General features: G+C 32.9%; 1 protein-coding gene across 1 annotated transcript in view; it reads right to left on the minus strand.

The window, feature by feature from the left end:
- Positions 1-15839, minus strand: part of LOC126881502 (uncharacterized) — a 28770-nt gene extending 12931 nt beyond the window's left edge. Inside the window, exon 1 of the mRNA XM_050645794.1 lies at positions 15749-15839. Within this exon, the coding sequence (XP_050501751.1) occupies positions 15749-15796 (48 nt within the window). The 5' untranslated portion in view covers positions 15797-15839. The remainder of the gene's footprint in view (positions 1-15748) is intronic.
- Between the last annotated feature and the right edge of the window lie 650 nt (positions 15840-16489).

The following is a 16489-nucleotide window of genomic DNA, read 5'->3' on the forward strand; positions in this document are numbered from 1 at the left end:
TCAGTTAAATTAGTTTCAGGGAAAGTTGTCAAAGGAGCACCTATTAGAAAATGACCTGGGGTCAAATATTCTAAGTCGGAGGAATCATTATTAATTGCCATAAGAGGCCTTGAATTTAATATTCCTTCAACTTGAGTAATCAAAGTATTAAACTCCTCATATGTTAAAATATTATTTCCCATCACCCTTTTTATATGATATTTAGCACTCTTCACCCCGGCCTCCCATAGACCCCCAAATACTGGAGAATAACTTGGGATGAAGCAAAATTCAATTTTATCATCAAGGCAAAAGTTGTTTAACTTAATGTTGTCGTTTAGAAGTTTTTGAAGTTGATTATTTGCTCCCTTGAATGTGGCACCATTGTCACAAAAGATCTTGGATGGTTTACCCCTTCTAGAAATGAATCTTTTTAATGAAGCTAAAAAAGTATCTGTTGTTAGATCAGAGAGTAACTCCATATGAATTGCCTTCACAGAAAAGCAAACAAACAATGCTATATATGCCTTTGCCGTTATAGACTTTCTAATCCGTGACTGTTTAATTTGGAAGGGACCACAGAAGTCTATACCAACATTCTGAAAGACCCTCGATGAACGTACCCTTTGTTCAGGAAGAGATCCCATTAACTGTTCACTGCACTTGGCCTTACATTTAAAACAGGTTACGCATTTGTGCAAAATCCTTTTAATTTCTTTAGTGGCACTAATAATCCAAAAATTTTGATTTAATGAACTTAAAACTTGTTTCGGACCTGCATGTAAAAGTCTTAAGTGCTCTCTGTGAATCAAAAGATCAGTGATATGATTGTTTTTGGGAACGATCAAAGGATGTTTTTTATTAAAAGAAATATCTGAGTTCTCCAGTCTACCACCAACTCTTAACAGTCCCTGAGAGTCCAAGAAAGGATATAAAGAATTTAAATTAGACTTAATTGCTGTGTTGTTGGTTAGACATTTTATTTCCTCAGAAAAATGAAAACTTTGTTCATACTTAATAATGGTTTTAAGGCTATTTTCTAGTTCTACAACTGTTAAACTTCCAGTAATCTTTTTATTTTTATTTTTATATTATTTACAAATCGTAGGCAATAAGCCACTATTTTTTGAAGTTTTGTTAAGCTAGAGAATTTTATGAAGAAAGATTCTGGTTTGACCTTAGCTAAAGTGACAACTTTATATTCAGGCAAATGGTCTGGAGTAGAAAATGGAATTTCAAAGTGCAAGAATTCAATATTTGAAAGAATTTCAGGACCATTAAACCAAAGATTGTTTGAATTAATTTCATGAGGTTCAAGTCCACGAGAAAGACAATCTGCTGGATTTTCCTTAGTGTTTATATACAACCATTTAAATTCGGATGTCATTTCTTGAATTTTAATAATTCTATTGGCAACATAGGGATTCAATTTCAAAGGTTCGGATTTTATCCAAGCTAAGACAATGTTTGAATCTGAATATAAAAATACCTTACTGACTTTATCTTTTAACAGTTCAAAAACCTTGTGAGATAGTTTTGAAAGCAACAAAGCACTGTTCAGTTCAAGTCTTGGCATAGTTAGTTTTTTGTTTATAGGAACAATCCTAGATTTGGAACAAATCAAATTTACATGTACTTTATTTTCAAAAATAGTCCTCGCATAAATAACAGCTCCATATGCAATCAAGGAGGAGTCACAAAAGCCAACTATTTCAATATGAAGAGCACCAGTAAAGTTTAAATTTCTTTGGACAGTCACTGTGGGCATGCTCATTAAGCTTTCAACAAAATTTTTCCAAGTGTCAAGTAACTCACTGGAAATTATAGCATCCCATTTGACCTTACTTAACCAAAGTTTTTGCATAATTACCTTAGCAGCTACTAAAACTGGGCCCACTAATCCCAAAGGATCATAAAATTTGGAAACAAAACTGAGAATCTGTCTTTTAGTTACACATTCATTTATATCAACTTTTGGACAACTAAATTTAAAATTATCTGTTTTTGTATCATAAGTCAATCCCAGAGTCTTTACCGTTAAATCGTTTTTGCTGATGTTAATTTCATCAAAATTTTGTTTATTTTTAGGAATATCATTTAAAATTTGTAAATTATTTGAGCACCATTTGTGCAACTCGAAGGACCTTAATTTGAGCAGCGAGATAAGTTCATTTTTTAGTTTTATCGTTTCTTCGATTGTGTCACACCCACACAAAATATCATCAACGTAGGTGTTATTAAGAAGAGCTTTAGAAGCCAAAGGATAGCGTTTACCTTCAGTTCGGGCTAATTCTACCAAACATCTGGTAGCTAAAAAGGAAGAACTTCTTAAACCATATGTTACAGTTTGAAGTTGAATACATTGTAAACTGCCATTTTTCTCTCGCCACAAAATATTTTGTAACTGGCAATGGTCTGGATGTACCAAAACCATTCTATACATTTGTTTAATATCTGTCAAAAGGACGTAATTATATTTTCTAAAAAGAACAAGAATATCGAAGAGCTCATTTTGAACTACAGCACCATTATAGAGATAATCATTGATGCATTTTTTCTTTTTTGATTTCATGCTGCCATCAAAGACTACTCTTAATTTTGTTGTTTTTTTGTCTTCACGTATCACTGGATGGTGAGCCATGAAGTATAAAGAACCACTATTTAAGTCATATGTACTAAGACTTACTATTTTTGCATGCTTTAGAGCTAAATATTCATCAATAAAACTTTTGTATTGAGAGTACAGCTCAGGATTGACTTTAAATCTTTTTTCTAGATTTTCAAAGCGTTTTAATGCTACAGAAAATGAATCTCCTAAATCCAAATCAGGTAGATTTTGTTTTAATGGTAATTTAACTTGGTATTTATTATTTATTACTTGCAAAGAATTTTCAAAATTAATCTCACAAGCTTCCTGCTCTGTCGAATATTCCGGAAAAATTTCTGGAACCTTCTCGGTTTCCCAAAATTGAGAAACAATATTTTCTAAATTATTTTTCATGCTTAAATGAAAAGCAGAAAAATTACAAATTTGTAGTGATGGAGCAGAACCACTAACTATGAACCCAAATAGAGTATTTTGTAATATAATCTGGTCTACTTGTATTTTATCGGAGAGCAAAATATGAAATGAAATATTTGCCCCAAACAATATATCAATTGTGCCAGATTTATTGAAGTCATCATCAGACAATTTAATATTTTTAGGAATATTTAAATTTAAAACATTGAAATTTGTTTGTGGTATATCACTAGTAATTTTATCAACCACAGAACATTTTATATTTGTGCTATAATCAAACACACATGACTCAATTTTTAAATTTACAGCCTTTTGCACATTGGTAATATTCTCAGAAATACCTAAGATATTGACATTATTATTAAATGTTTTTAAGTTTAATTTACTTACCAATCTACTTGTTACTAATGATATTTGAGATCCTGTATCCAGGAGACCTCTGGCAGTGATATAATCACCCCTTTTTGTTCTAATTTTTACCTTCACTGTTGGTAACAGAACATTATTAATGTTTTCATTTATTGAACCAAATGTAGTCACCCTATCGTCTGCATTACCACTGTTACCCTGTCCAGTGCTGTCTAATGGAGTTTGTCTGTCCACATGCAGAAGAGAATTATGTTCTTTTCGACAAACTGAACACCTGAAACTCATTTTACACCTACCAGGATGATTATTCAAACAAATTCGACAAGCCTTATGACTGTCTATAAAAGACACTCTATCATTTACTGAAACAGATTTGAAACTGGAACAATTATAAATTTTATGGCCTGAGGATGAACAAAAGCTACACCTGGTTTCTAATTTGACTTTACTTGTAGCCAAGTGAGTTTTTTGATACCTTTCTTTGTTAGTGCTACATTTTTTATCTGGAGTGGTTACAGTTTCTAAAGCTGTAGCCCTATTTTCAATATAAGATAAGAAATCTTTTAAATTTGGCAATTTTGAGTTGTCCCTATCAATTTGAAATGATCTATTAGTATAGTGATCTAGTTTTTTAGTTAAAATGCAAATAAGGATCATATCCCAACTTTCTACGGGTTGCTTTAAGTTTTTTAGTGCACCTAACTGCTGTCTCACTTTACTAATGAACTCACGTAAGGCGGTGGAAGTTCCTTTTTGAATGGAGGGAATGTCAAGTAGTTGATTGGGAAGAATAGTATGATAAGTCAAAAATGCTTCATTTTTAGTTTATATCAACAAACTACTCAAAATAAATGGATCTATGATGGAGAAAAGTATTGTAAGTGCAGTTTAAACGACAAGCACTAGAGAGCTCTGTGACCAAGTATGGCATCTCCCACTTCCACACAACCGGTGTGGAGAAGACTCGGGTAACTTAGTTGTCTACAGTTCGTGCTAAGCTTAGGTCATTTTTATTCAATCAATACTATTATAAGTCAAAATATTAACACTGCTTGCATCTTATTAGTGAATATTTTTGGAGCAAGAGAATTATATTTCAAAATATCATACTCTTCTTTAACAGGTAAGCATTTATTTTTATTATAATTTTGGTCAGTATGATGATTACAAATAATATGATACTCTTGAATAAAATAAGTACACCTGTGGGCATTTTATCTTTATTTCATTTTGAGTTAACATAGTTTTGAATATAATTTTGCGCTAAGTATAACGTGATATTTTTAGTTAACATTGTCTTCAACATAATTTAACTCAAATCCAAGAAATGATTTCGTTTTATCATTCTATTCCTTAAAATTTTTTTTTCTTACTAGATACTTAATAACGCATTTTTTTTCATACGCAGGAGAAAAAATTCGTGTTTGCAAATCCTTCTTTATGGCAACTCTTTGCATTAACTCTTAGGTAATTAAGACCATTTTTCGCAAACAAAATAATAAAGTAAATGGAATAATACAGGCAGATAATCGAGGTAGACATGGAAAACATAGCAGTGTCCCTGAGGCGTTGAAAGAAGAAGTGCGTAGTAATATTCGATCTATTCCTCGGATGGAGAGCCACTACTGCCGATTTCAATCAAAGAAAGAATACATTGAAGAAGGAAAAACTATTGCCGACCTGCACAGAGATTATGAGCAGCGTTGTAAAGAACTCGGGAAACCTAACGTAAACTACTTGATGTACTCCAATATATTCAAAGGAGAGTTTAATTTATCTTGTTTTGTTCCAAAGAAAGATAAGTGTGATTTTTGTCAGGGTTTTACTAATGCCTCCGAGGTAGAAAAACAAGAACTTCAGGAACAGTACAATAACCATATTGATGACAAAGAACTGGCAAGAAAAGAGAAGGACATGGATAAAAATTCTCCGGATAAAATTGACGTTGTTTATGATATGCAGGCAGCATTGCCATATCCACAAGGGGACTCGTCTTCTTTTTATTATGTATCAAAACTAAGTGTGTATAATGTAACATTGTATGAGCTTAAAAGTACGGAAGCAATGTGCTTTATATGGCACGAAGGTCTTGCTCACAGAGGTGCAAATGAAGTGGGTTCGCGCGTTTGGAATTATTTGCAGTCTGTGAACGCCAAAAATAATAAAATGGTAGATGTATTTTATACTGACAACTGTTTCGGACAAAATAAGAACCGCTCCGTATTTGCTTTATACATCTATGCAGTTTCTATTCTGGAAAATATTAGGTCCATCACCCATAAATTTTTAATTAGTGGTCATACTCAGAACGAGGGAGACCACGTTCATTCTGCAATTAGAACGTTCAATTTATAGAACATATATAGTGTTATAGAACGTTTACGTACCAGATAGATATGTAACATTGGTTAGACAAGCAAAGAAGCATGGAAATCCATTCAATGTACATGAAATTAGTCATGAGAAATTTTATGATCTAAAACAACTATCAAGTGATATGGGCATGAAGGATTATTTTAAGACGGAAGAACGTGGGTCAGTCCCTCTCTCAGGAATATGCGTTTTAAAATTTACCAAATAAAATCCTAGTCACCTGCTATATAAAATGTCGTACAAAGAACAGGAATTTAAAACCATAAACGTTCTTCAAAGCAAACGACGAATTCCATCAGCACGTGACGTTACTCTAAAACAAACTTACAAGAAGAAAGTGGGAATAAGTGAAAAAAAGAAAGCTGGCCTGCTCCCTCTTTTTGAAAAGAAAAAAAATATTTATAGCAAATTTTTTGGTTTTTTATATTTGTTGTTTAAACTCTAATAAAACATTTAAATTGTTCCGTTTTATTGTTCCTAGTAACCTTATAATTGTGAAATAGTACAAAATTTTTATGAAGAAAAGTATTATAACTCAAAATGGGGATGAAAAATATGAGTTGGGGGTGGTATATGGATTGGATGTAAAACCCATATTGTCAGTTAATACTGTAAGTTTTAATTATTCTGATGAAAAGGATATTTAATATTGTATTGCTTAAGTAATCCGATCTCGTAACCCATCTCAATCTTTAATTGTCTTTTCTGAAAACTTAATGTTTTTTAAATATCATACTATTCTTCCCAATCAACGACATGCAGAAGAGAATTATGTTCTTTTCGACAAACTGAACACCTGAAACTCATTTTACACCTACCAGGATGATTATTCAAACAAATTCGACAAGCCTTATGACTGTCTATAAAAGACACTCTATCATTTACTGAAACAGATTTGAAACTGGAACAATTATAAATTTTATGGCCTGAGGATGAACAAAAGCTACACCTGGTTTCTAATTTGACTTTACTTGTAGCCAAGTGAGTTTTTTGATACCTTTCTTTGTTAGTGCTACATTTTTTATCTGGAGTGGTTACAGTTTCTAAAGCTGTAGCCCTATTTTCAATATAAGATAAGAAATCTTTTAAATTTGGCAATTTTGAGTTGTCCCTATCAATTTGAAATGATCTATTAGTATAGTGATCTAGTTTTTTAGTTAAAATGCAAATAAGGATCATATCCCAACTTTCTACGGGTTGCTTTAAGTTTTTTAGTGCACCTAACTGCTGTCTCACTTTACTAATGAACTCACGTAAGGCGGTGGAAGTTCCTTTTTGAATGGAGGGAATGTCAAGTAGTGAATAAATGTGAGAATTTATTAATATTGTTTCATTGTTATAACGGTTATCTAACATTCTCAATGCATCATTATAAGAGTCATTTGTTAGAGGTAGATCATTTATTAGGCTTCTTGCCTCTCCTTCCAAATGATTCTTTAAATGAAAAAGTTTTTCAACATTTTGCAGTGACTTATTTCTATCAAAAACAGCTAGAAATAAATCTATAAAAGGTCTATAACTTGTTAAATCTTTGCCGTCATAACAAGGAATTTCTATTCGTGGAATATTTGAAGAATAAAAAGAATTATTTACATCTTGTGGATTAGTACTTACGCTCTGTATTACTGTTTTTGAGAGTTGACTATTAATTTTAGCTAATGTGTCAAAGTATTCCTCTCTAATATTATCAATGGAATCTGCATACCCCTGTTCACAACATAAAATTTCACAATGAAGATCTTGAAGTTTATTAAAATTTTCTATTAGTAAGTCTTTCCTAGTTTGTAATTGATTAATTATTAATTCAGAAATTTCTTTGTCCAAATGTTTTTCAACAAACCTTGTAATAGTTTTAATAGACTGAATTTCTTGAGATTTTTTAGTTTTTAGCATTTCAATATCCTTTTTAGCGGGCATTTTTTTTTTATATGAATCTACCTAAAACTTAAAAGGTAAAAAAAACTATTTTAAATATCAAAATAACAAAAATGTTGACGATTATTTACAAACCAAAACACAAACAGTCAATTTATTTAATTTTGTATTCACTGTCAATGTCAGTTTTCTGTCACTTCATATATGATCGATTTCATAAAACATCGATTATTTCTCTCGATCGCTTGATAACCATTCGACGTCGGTCGTTCGCCCTCTTTTACATAGATGGCGCTATTGTATGAGCTTGACGTTTTACAAAATTAATTTTTTAATGATTTTTCTTTTTTGTAATTTCTTTTCTAATAATTTCTTTTTTGTTCAATAATTTCTTCTTTTTTTTTATTAGGTGTGTTTCTTACCTTCTGGAAATTGAGTAATTCCTAGCTTCTTTTTATATCCGGCTCGAAGGACCAAACTTGATCTTGGATTTTTGCAACACCAAGGAAATAATTTTACACTGGTTTTACACTTCTGAAGCTAGGAATAACTAAAGACACTTTTCACAACTAATATTTTATTACAATAACACAAACTTTTGGTATTAAAGTAATTTTTGTGTGGGATCGGACACACGCCCTACTTTCCCGTTTTTTATTATCTTATTATTCTATATAACAACACCTTGGCAACGAACTTTTTTTTTGAATATTGCGCCTTTGTGTACACTTTGAATTATAGAACATAAAAACATAGAAACATCTTTGTGAAGTGTACACAAGGCGCAAACCACTAAATAAAATATTGAAACAAAATATAGTTTTACTAAATATTAATGTTGGGAATTTATTTCTCCAACACATGGGAAGAAGATAACAAAACAACAAAGAAAATAAAGAAAACGAAGTGGTCTAATTTTAAACGCATAGTGTGCATAGGAATTGGAAACATTCCTATAATCGATAATCCACAAGAAATAGAGGAAAAGTCCTAGAGGTTGAAAACATCATCAGGAAATAAAAGAAATGATAAGGGAAAAGAACCAGGAAAATGAAAAACCAGAAAGATAAAAATAGGGCAAACCGACTGAATCGATAAGTCAAACAGGCACTAATAGACCATAGAAGCCAAAAGTGGGAAAATTACATAAAAAAATGGAGGAAAGGAGCCAAAATATGTAAGAAATATGGAGGCTCCAAAGAACTTTAAGAAACGATAGAAAATCCATTCTCCCACTACATGGAGAAAACGGAATCGTCTACACAAAAGAAGATAAAGCCAAGGTGATGAGAATGACTCTTGAAAGAGAGTGCACACTGAATTATCACCAATATGAAGATATATACTTTATCGAAGAAGTCGAAAACACAGAACTAGAAACGCCCGAAGAAAAAGAAGAAATAATAAATCCCATATCACCAAGATAAATAAGTGAACTGATCCGAAAAATTTCACCAACGAAAGCACCTGGTCCAGACGAAATCGCTAACAGAGCTCTGAAGTATCTTACTTCGAAAGTAGTTGTGTATTTAACAAATATAACAAACGCAATACTAAGATACAGGCTATTCCCAAATCGATGGAAGGAAGAACCACATATTTCCTCAAAATTACGGGCCTATTAGCTTACTTCCAGCAGTCAGTAAGGTAGTAGATCGGGTCATCCAAACCAGGCTCCAATCAGAAATAGACAGGATAGGCATATTCCCAGAAGCACAATTTGGATTCAGATCTGAACATTCCAGCGAGCTTCAAGTACTAAGACTTACCGAATATATAGCAGCTGGATTCAACGACCAACAATGCACGGAAGCAGTCTTTCTGAATGTAAGCAAAGCCTTTGATAGAGTGTGGCATAAAGGACTGACTTACTAAATGAGAGATTATGTATACAGCGGGGCCATGATGAAACTCATCTCCTCGTTCCTAAGCAACAGGAGGTTCAAGGTCCGGATAGGACCAGTTCTATCAGAACACGGAATCCCGGAAGTTGGAGTACCACAGGGGGTAGTTTTATTACCCCTTCTGTATAGCATATATACAGCAGATGTTCCAAGGACACCTGGAATATTAATCAGCCTTTATGCAGACGACACTGTAATTGATGCAAAATACATGAATCTGGATACAGCTGTTCGAAATTTAGAGACGGCATTGGATACAATAGAAGAATGGAGTATCCAATGGAAAATAGCAATAAATCCAGATAAGACACAAGCGGTTATCTTCAAAAAGAGAAGAGATAACCCAAAAGAACAGCTAACATTGCAAGACAGACGCATCGAATGGCAAAACGAAGCTAAATATTTAGGAGTCACAAATGACCAAGGTCTAACTTTCACATCACATGTCAACGCAACAGTCCAGAAAACAACAGCGGCCAGAGCGGCAATAAGAGGACTCACAGGAAGAAAAAGCAAATTAGCGATGATTAAGACTGATGAATTAGACACAATTAAGACTGATCAATAGGATTATACTGCCAATAATTACATACGCATCCCTTGCATGGGGTCACACAAGTCAAAGTAACAAAAAAAGATACAAGCGGCACACAAAAACTGCCTCAGAGAAACTGCAAACTTGCCCAGGTACGTCGCCGAACGGTTCTTATTTAGAGACTTAAAACAAATAAGAGTACTGGATATGATGGAGGAAAAAGCCAGAACAAAATTTGCTGAGCTGGAAGACCTCCCAAACCGGATCCTGCAAGAGATATTAAGGTATGATGTGTACCATAGATGAAAACACAGAAGACCCTAACAGTAAATATATAATAAAGGTTAGATAATCATATCTCTATCAAAAGAAGACAACGTGTTCAACATTATATCACATTATTTTATTGATGTTGATTTTTATACGTTTCAGACATCCCTAAAAAAATACAGGGTTGAAAAAAACATATTTTTTAATTTCATACAAAACACATGTTTTTCTTTGTTTTAAACGTTTTTTTTTTTTGTTTTAAACATGTTTTATTTTGTTTTTAAATTTTATGTTTTAAACAAATAAAATATGTTTAAAACACATGTTTTTAATTTTAAACATTTTTTTCTGTTTTAAACATGCGTTTTTTATTTTAAATTTTATGTTTTAAACAAATAAAACTTAAAAAAACATTATTTAAATCATATTTTCTTAAACATAATATTAATAACTTTGATTTTAAATTTTCTTTAACATGATAGATAAGAAAACCAAGTGCAATTAGGAGCTATTGCCTGGGGGAACCCCAGACTATTTACTATTATTTATAAATTCGCCTTGCAAGTTGGCTATTGGAATAACGCCTACTGGAAATTATTTTGTGGTGTTTAGTATTTTTTTGAAACATGCAAATGGCGAGTTTTTGTACATTATACGAAGGAGCTTCAAGGAGCGTATGGAAATGGCTTTGACCCTAGCTCATTGTTTGGTAAATTTGCTTGGCAAGCGCTTTAGTGGAACTAAACTTATCATTCATCCATTACAAATTATCATCCAGTAGCATTGCCAAATATTATTAATTACCAGGCAAAGTGTACATTACCAGTACTCTTTAAACCATATATGTTTTCTAAACATTTAATTGAGAATATACTACCATAGACATGGTGGAGTACTATGAAAAATGTAAATACTACAGCATTGGAACTTGCTCAACAGCTCCACACAGATAATGCATCGTCAGCCAACATAGAAAGACTCTTCTCCTCAACATACGGTTTACCATTCTAAACTACTTAATCGGCTAGGCCATGTAAAAGCTGCTAAGATGGTTCAATTTTTTAAGAGCTTAAATTGCATCAGTGATGACGTGGCTGATCAGATATCAGATTGATAATTTTAAATTACAAGATTACTATAGGACTGGAACCGTTCGTTGTGAGAAATTTAAACTCTTGTATGCAAAATGCAAAAAACGCTTGTTTACTTTAAGTGTTTTCAACGTGTTTAAAACATATATACATGTTTAAAACATGTTTAAAACAGTTGTTTAGAACAAAGGGTTTAAAACAAAACAACCCTGAAAACATATCTACAAAATACTTAAAAAACCGGTTCCGGACACTAAAAAAAAATCAATAACAATAGTCGCAAGCCACAAAAAAAATATTTTAACAAAACCCTAAAAACGGGCAAGAGGGGCCCACATCCTCGAAACCGAGTCACCGAACTGGACGTAGCCCAGAGCGGGGACTCGTCTTCCAAGCAAGCAATACAGATCGAAGATAAGTCACTAGAGATAGCGGGAATAGAGCGCCTGACGCTGGCCTGCATTGATCGGGGTAGGATTTCATGTGGGAGTCCGTGTACCCAGGACTCTCATATGACATGCACTTTGCTGATTGAGAGAAGATTGAGAGCCCCTATAGCGCATCAGAGTGCTATGGGGGGGGGGGCGAGTGGATGGTCTGGAGCATTGGAGCGGGGTGGAGTAATTCTTCGGGGTGACTGTTCTCTTTAAGAAAATTTTCTTTAAGAAAATACTCAATCCAAGTTTCGACCAATCTTCTTCTTCTTCTTCTTCTTCTTCTTCTTCTTTTTGTATAGACATGGCTCTGTCTGTCTTTTCAATGTGCCTCTAGTAAGTTGCCGTTCAATCGTTTTCGTGGTCTCCCCACTGATCGTCGTCTTATTGGGGAACCGTCTCTTGCTATCCTGACTACCTTATTTTTTGTCATTCGGCTTATGTGGTCATTCCATTTTATTCTGTTTCTTATCCAGTTATTGATGTTATCCACCTTGCATCTCCGTCGTATATCTGTATTTATAGCTCTGTCCCATATTTTCATCTCCGCTGTTTCGAGCAATCTTTTGTCCTCTCTGTGTCGGGTCGTGTTTCTGCCGTGTATGTCATTATTGGTCTGATGACTGTTTTGTAAATTCTGCCTTTCATTCCTTTTCCGATATTTTTATTTCTCCGTATTGTGTCATTCAGGCAACCTGCGGCTCTGTTTGCTCTATTCTGTTTCGAGCCTCCCGTAGCTATATAGTGTGTTGTCTAGGTATTTAAACTCCATCACTTGTTCTATTATCTGACCTTCCAGCTAGAATTTAAATCTTATTGGATCTGCTGTTATAACCATGCATTTTGTCTTTTTTGACGAAATTAACATGTTACATTTTCTGGCGGTTATGTTAAATTGGTGCAGCATACGTTTTAAATCATCTTCACTATGAGAGATTAGTATTGCATCGTCTGCATATCAGATTATTTTAAGTTGTTTTCTCCCATTTGGTATCCTTTTTAGTTCTTATTTTTTTGTTATTTTGTCCATGATCAGGTTGAACAATAAAGGACTCAAGGAATCCCCCTCTCTTATCCCATTGCCGGCTTTAATTGAGTCAGTTAGTTCATCTTCCACTTTTACTTTTATTGTGTTGTTCTGGTAGATGTTTTCGATCGTTTTAATTATTCCTAGAGGTACCTCTCTCGAGTATAACAAATGGAAAACGTCATTTAATTTGACCCTGTCAAATGCTTTCTTAAGGTCCACGAAAAATAAAGATGCCGGTTTGTTGTATTCCAACGATTTCTCTTGAACTTGCCTTATTATAAATAAAGCGTCAGGGCATGACCTTTCCGACCTAAAACCTTGTTGTTCTTCTGCTAATGGTATCATTTCATTCAATTTGTTTGTTATCACTTTGGTTGTTAATTAAAATGTTGTGTTTAATAAGTTAATTCCTCTGTAACTTTCTGGGTCCGATTGTCTCCTTTTTTGAAGAGAGGTATTAGGATGCTTGATCTCCATTCTTGTGGTATTCTGTTTTGTTCTGTTATTTTTTGTATTAGTTATAATAGTTGTTTAATTAGATCTTATCCTCCGTACTTTAGGAGTTCGTTCGATATTCTGTCCTCTACTGGAGATTTTCTATTTTTTAATTTACTTAATGCTTCCTTTACCTCTCCCTCCTCGATGCTTATTTCTTCGTTTATCGTAACTTCAGGTGTTGGTGGTTCATTATCGTCGCCTTTAGCAAATATAGATCGGAAGTAGTCTGCCCATGTTTCCTTCTGAATGTGTTTCGCTTTTATTAATTCGTTCATCTCCTTTCTTTGCCCTCTGCTCATTCTCCATACTTCTTTTTGTGTTCCGTAGAAGTCGTGTTCCATCTGTTTTGAGAAACTCTGCCAGTGCTCTCTTTTATTTTGTCTCACTAAAGTATTCGTTTCGTTTCTGATTTGCTTGTAGTGGTTGTATGGTGGTTGTGTTTGTTCTGTTCTGTATTGTAAAAAGGCTTTCTTCTTTTCTTCAGTCGACCAATCTTATATACAAAAATAAATATTTTGCTATGTTAGTAATTATAGACAAAAGTAGACTATACACAATACTAAAAATAGTTTGAACCTAATAACTAGATTTTTTTATGTCAAATCTCTACAATTCTTCAAGGTGTTAATTTATAAAAAAAAGTAGTTATCTTTTAAACTACTTCGTATGACGTTACAAATCCTTATATTGCAAAAACGATAACATTTAGAAGAGCCAAAAAATGTAAAATATATCGAGTGTTCCAATAATAAATATTTTTGGCCCTGTGCGTATATTTGGACATATCTTATAGCCACTTTACACGATGCAACTAATTGCGCAATTAATTGCGCAATTTCTTGCAGCAATAGAAATGGCATCGTGTCATACGAAAATTGCACAAAAAAGCTAAATAGAAAAAAGTTGCAGCTAAATAGGGCATGTCCTATTTTTCATGCAACTTTTTCTGCAATTTGGTTATAGTTCTAGTGACTTTTAAACCTACACTCTTTGTTTTTACTACATTGACATTCTGTCATTCTAAATTTCAAACTATACAAATTTTTAACAAAGCTAGAGGAACTTTCTACCAATTTCACGCTGCACAAATATCATTATTCTGGTGGATAACTTTAATTATGCAACATAGGGATTAAAAAAACTATTTTCTATTTGTATTTCTTACAACTTGTTTCCTTTTGTAAATGAATAATGTATTATAGGTAGGGTTACCATAATTTATTAAGGCCAAATCCGGACAGGGGTAGTCCAAGGGGTTGTAGAAGATGTAAAATGTGAATTTGACTGCGTTGCTACCTCTACATTGTACATATATGCGAAATGCATATGGCAGCATTAAAAGTACAGCTGTTTCGCTACAATATGCAACTAACATTGAAAATCTCTGCCAGTTTAAAATACATATACCTATGTTTTAACATACTTTAGACCTAAGGTGCTGCGCAGAATGAAATTTCCCACCGTTGGGCATCGTATTTACCATTTTTTAGTAAAGAAAAAAAATCCGGACATTTCTCATATCCGGACCCCAATCCGGACATGTCTTTCAAATCCGGACTGTTCGGGCGAAATCCGGACGTATGGTAACCCTAATTATAGGTATATTACTTGCATTAGGTATTACTTGATTTTGTTATAAAACATATTATTATAATTTTCTCAAATTATAATCTAACATTTTTAATCTAATATCTGATAACTCTACTCAAAAAATTACATTTAAGTAATTTATAAAAACAACATAACCTAAAATTTATGCTATTCTGTCAAAGTTTTTGTCTATTTCATGTCAGTTTATGCAACTGTTTGCACCGTGTAATCACTTTATTGCAGAAAGTTAGTTGCAATTTATTTCACAAGTTCTTGCGCAAGAAATTGTGCAATTAATTGCGCAATTACTTGGATCGTGTAAAGTGGCTATTATGTACTTTCAAAGTACACGTATATATTCATACGTATAGCTGTATAGCTCCAACTATTACCTACATATTTTTTTTTGTATCTCTTAAAAAATTAAAGAAAAAGAAACATTTTTGCAAAACATAAGAGAAAATAAATAAATAAAATTTAGTTTTATTCCTATTCTGAGTATGGCGGACTAATCTTCGTTTAAATTTTACCACGCTGGGCAGGCGGGAAATGAGATGCAACTCTTAGATCTCCCTCGGGCTTCTTTGCTCCGGCAATTCGTTGGTTTGCAAATTTTAGAAACCAAGAAGGGCAGCAGAAGATTGGTCCCAATATTATTTTATTTTTGATATTATTTTTAATTTTATTAAAAGTAAAACTTTCATTTGTCACTTGTTATAAGAGAAAATATTAAAAACGTTTCTGTGATATAAAAAGACTAAAAAGAAAAGAAAATTACCTGTATAATTAGTACAGCAATACATATCGCTAATATGAGTTTATGCATTGTAGTAATGATTTGGAACTAAGATCTAATTTTGAAATGCAGACTGTATTATAGGCTTTATTATTAATAGGCACCATAATATATATATATATATATATATATATATATATATATATATATATATATATATATATATATATATATATATATATATTGATACATGTATCCATGTGACTTCCAAAGTAGATTCTCGTAATACGTTGTTACTTCATATATACCGTTATGACTTCCGATTTCGGAAGTCACAACGTTTTGCCTATATTTTTACGAATTTGGCTACTAGATGGTATCAGAAGGCTTATATTAAAAATTTCGCTGGAAGTCATATCGTATCTAACATACTCATAAGATCAGATTTTAGTTCGACGGTATATCACCAGCGCTAGTGTCGCTCCCGTGCTACTATACAGGCTATGTACACAACGCGTAGCGTCTTCCGTATACCACACCGCTCGGTGTGACTTCCGTTTTTTGGCAACCCTGTGTAACGGTTTCCAGACATTTATCTGTTGTAGATTCGCGGTCCTAATCGTACTTAGTGTTTTGTGTGCCTTTTGTTTTTAAACATGAATAATAGCATATCTGCTTTACTTTTAAAGTTAGCTTTAAATGAAGGTACAATAAGTGATTATATATCTCTATAATTATATATTTTCTGTACTTATTTTAATCTATAATATTTACTTACCTATT

Source organism: Diabrotica virgifera, chromosome 3, assembly GCF_917563875.1.
Source record: "Diabrotica virgifera virgifera chromosome 3, PGI_DIABVI_V3a".
NCBI classification, from domain to species: domain Eukaryota; kingdom Metazoa; phylum Arthropoda; class Insecta; order Coleoptera; family Chrysomelidae; genus Diabrotica; species Diabrotica virgifera.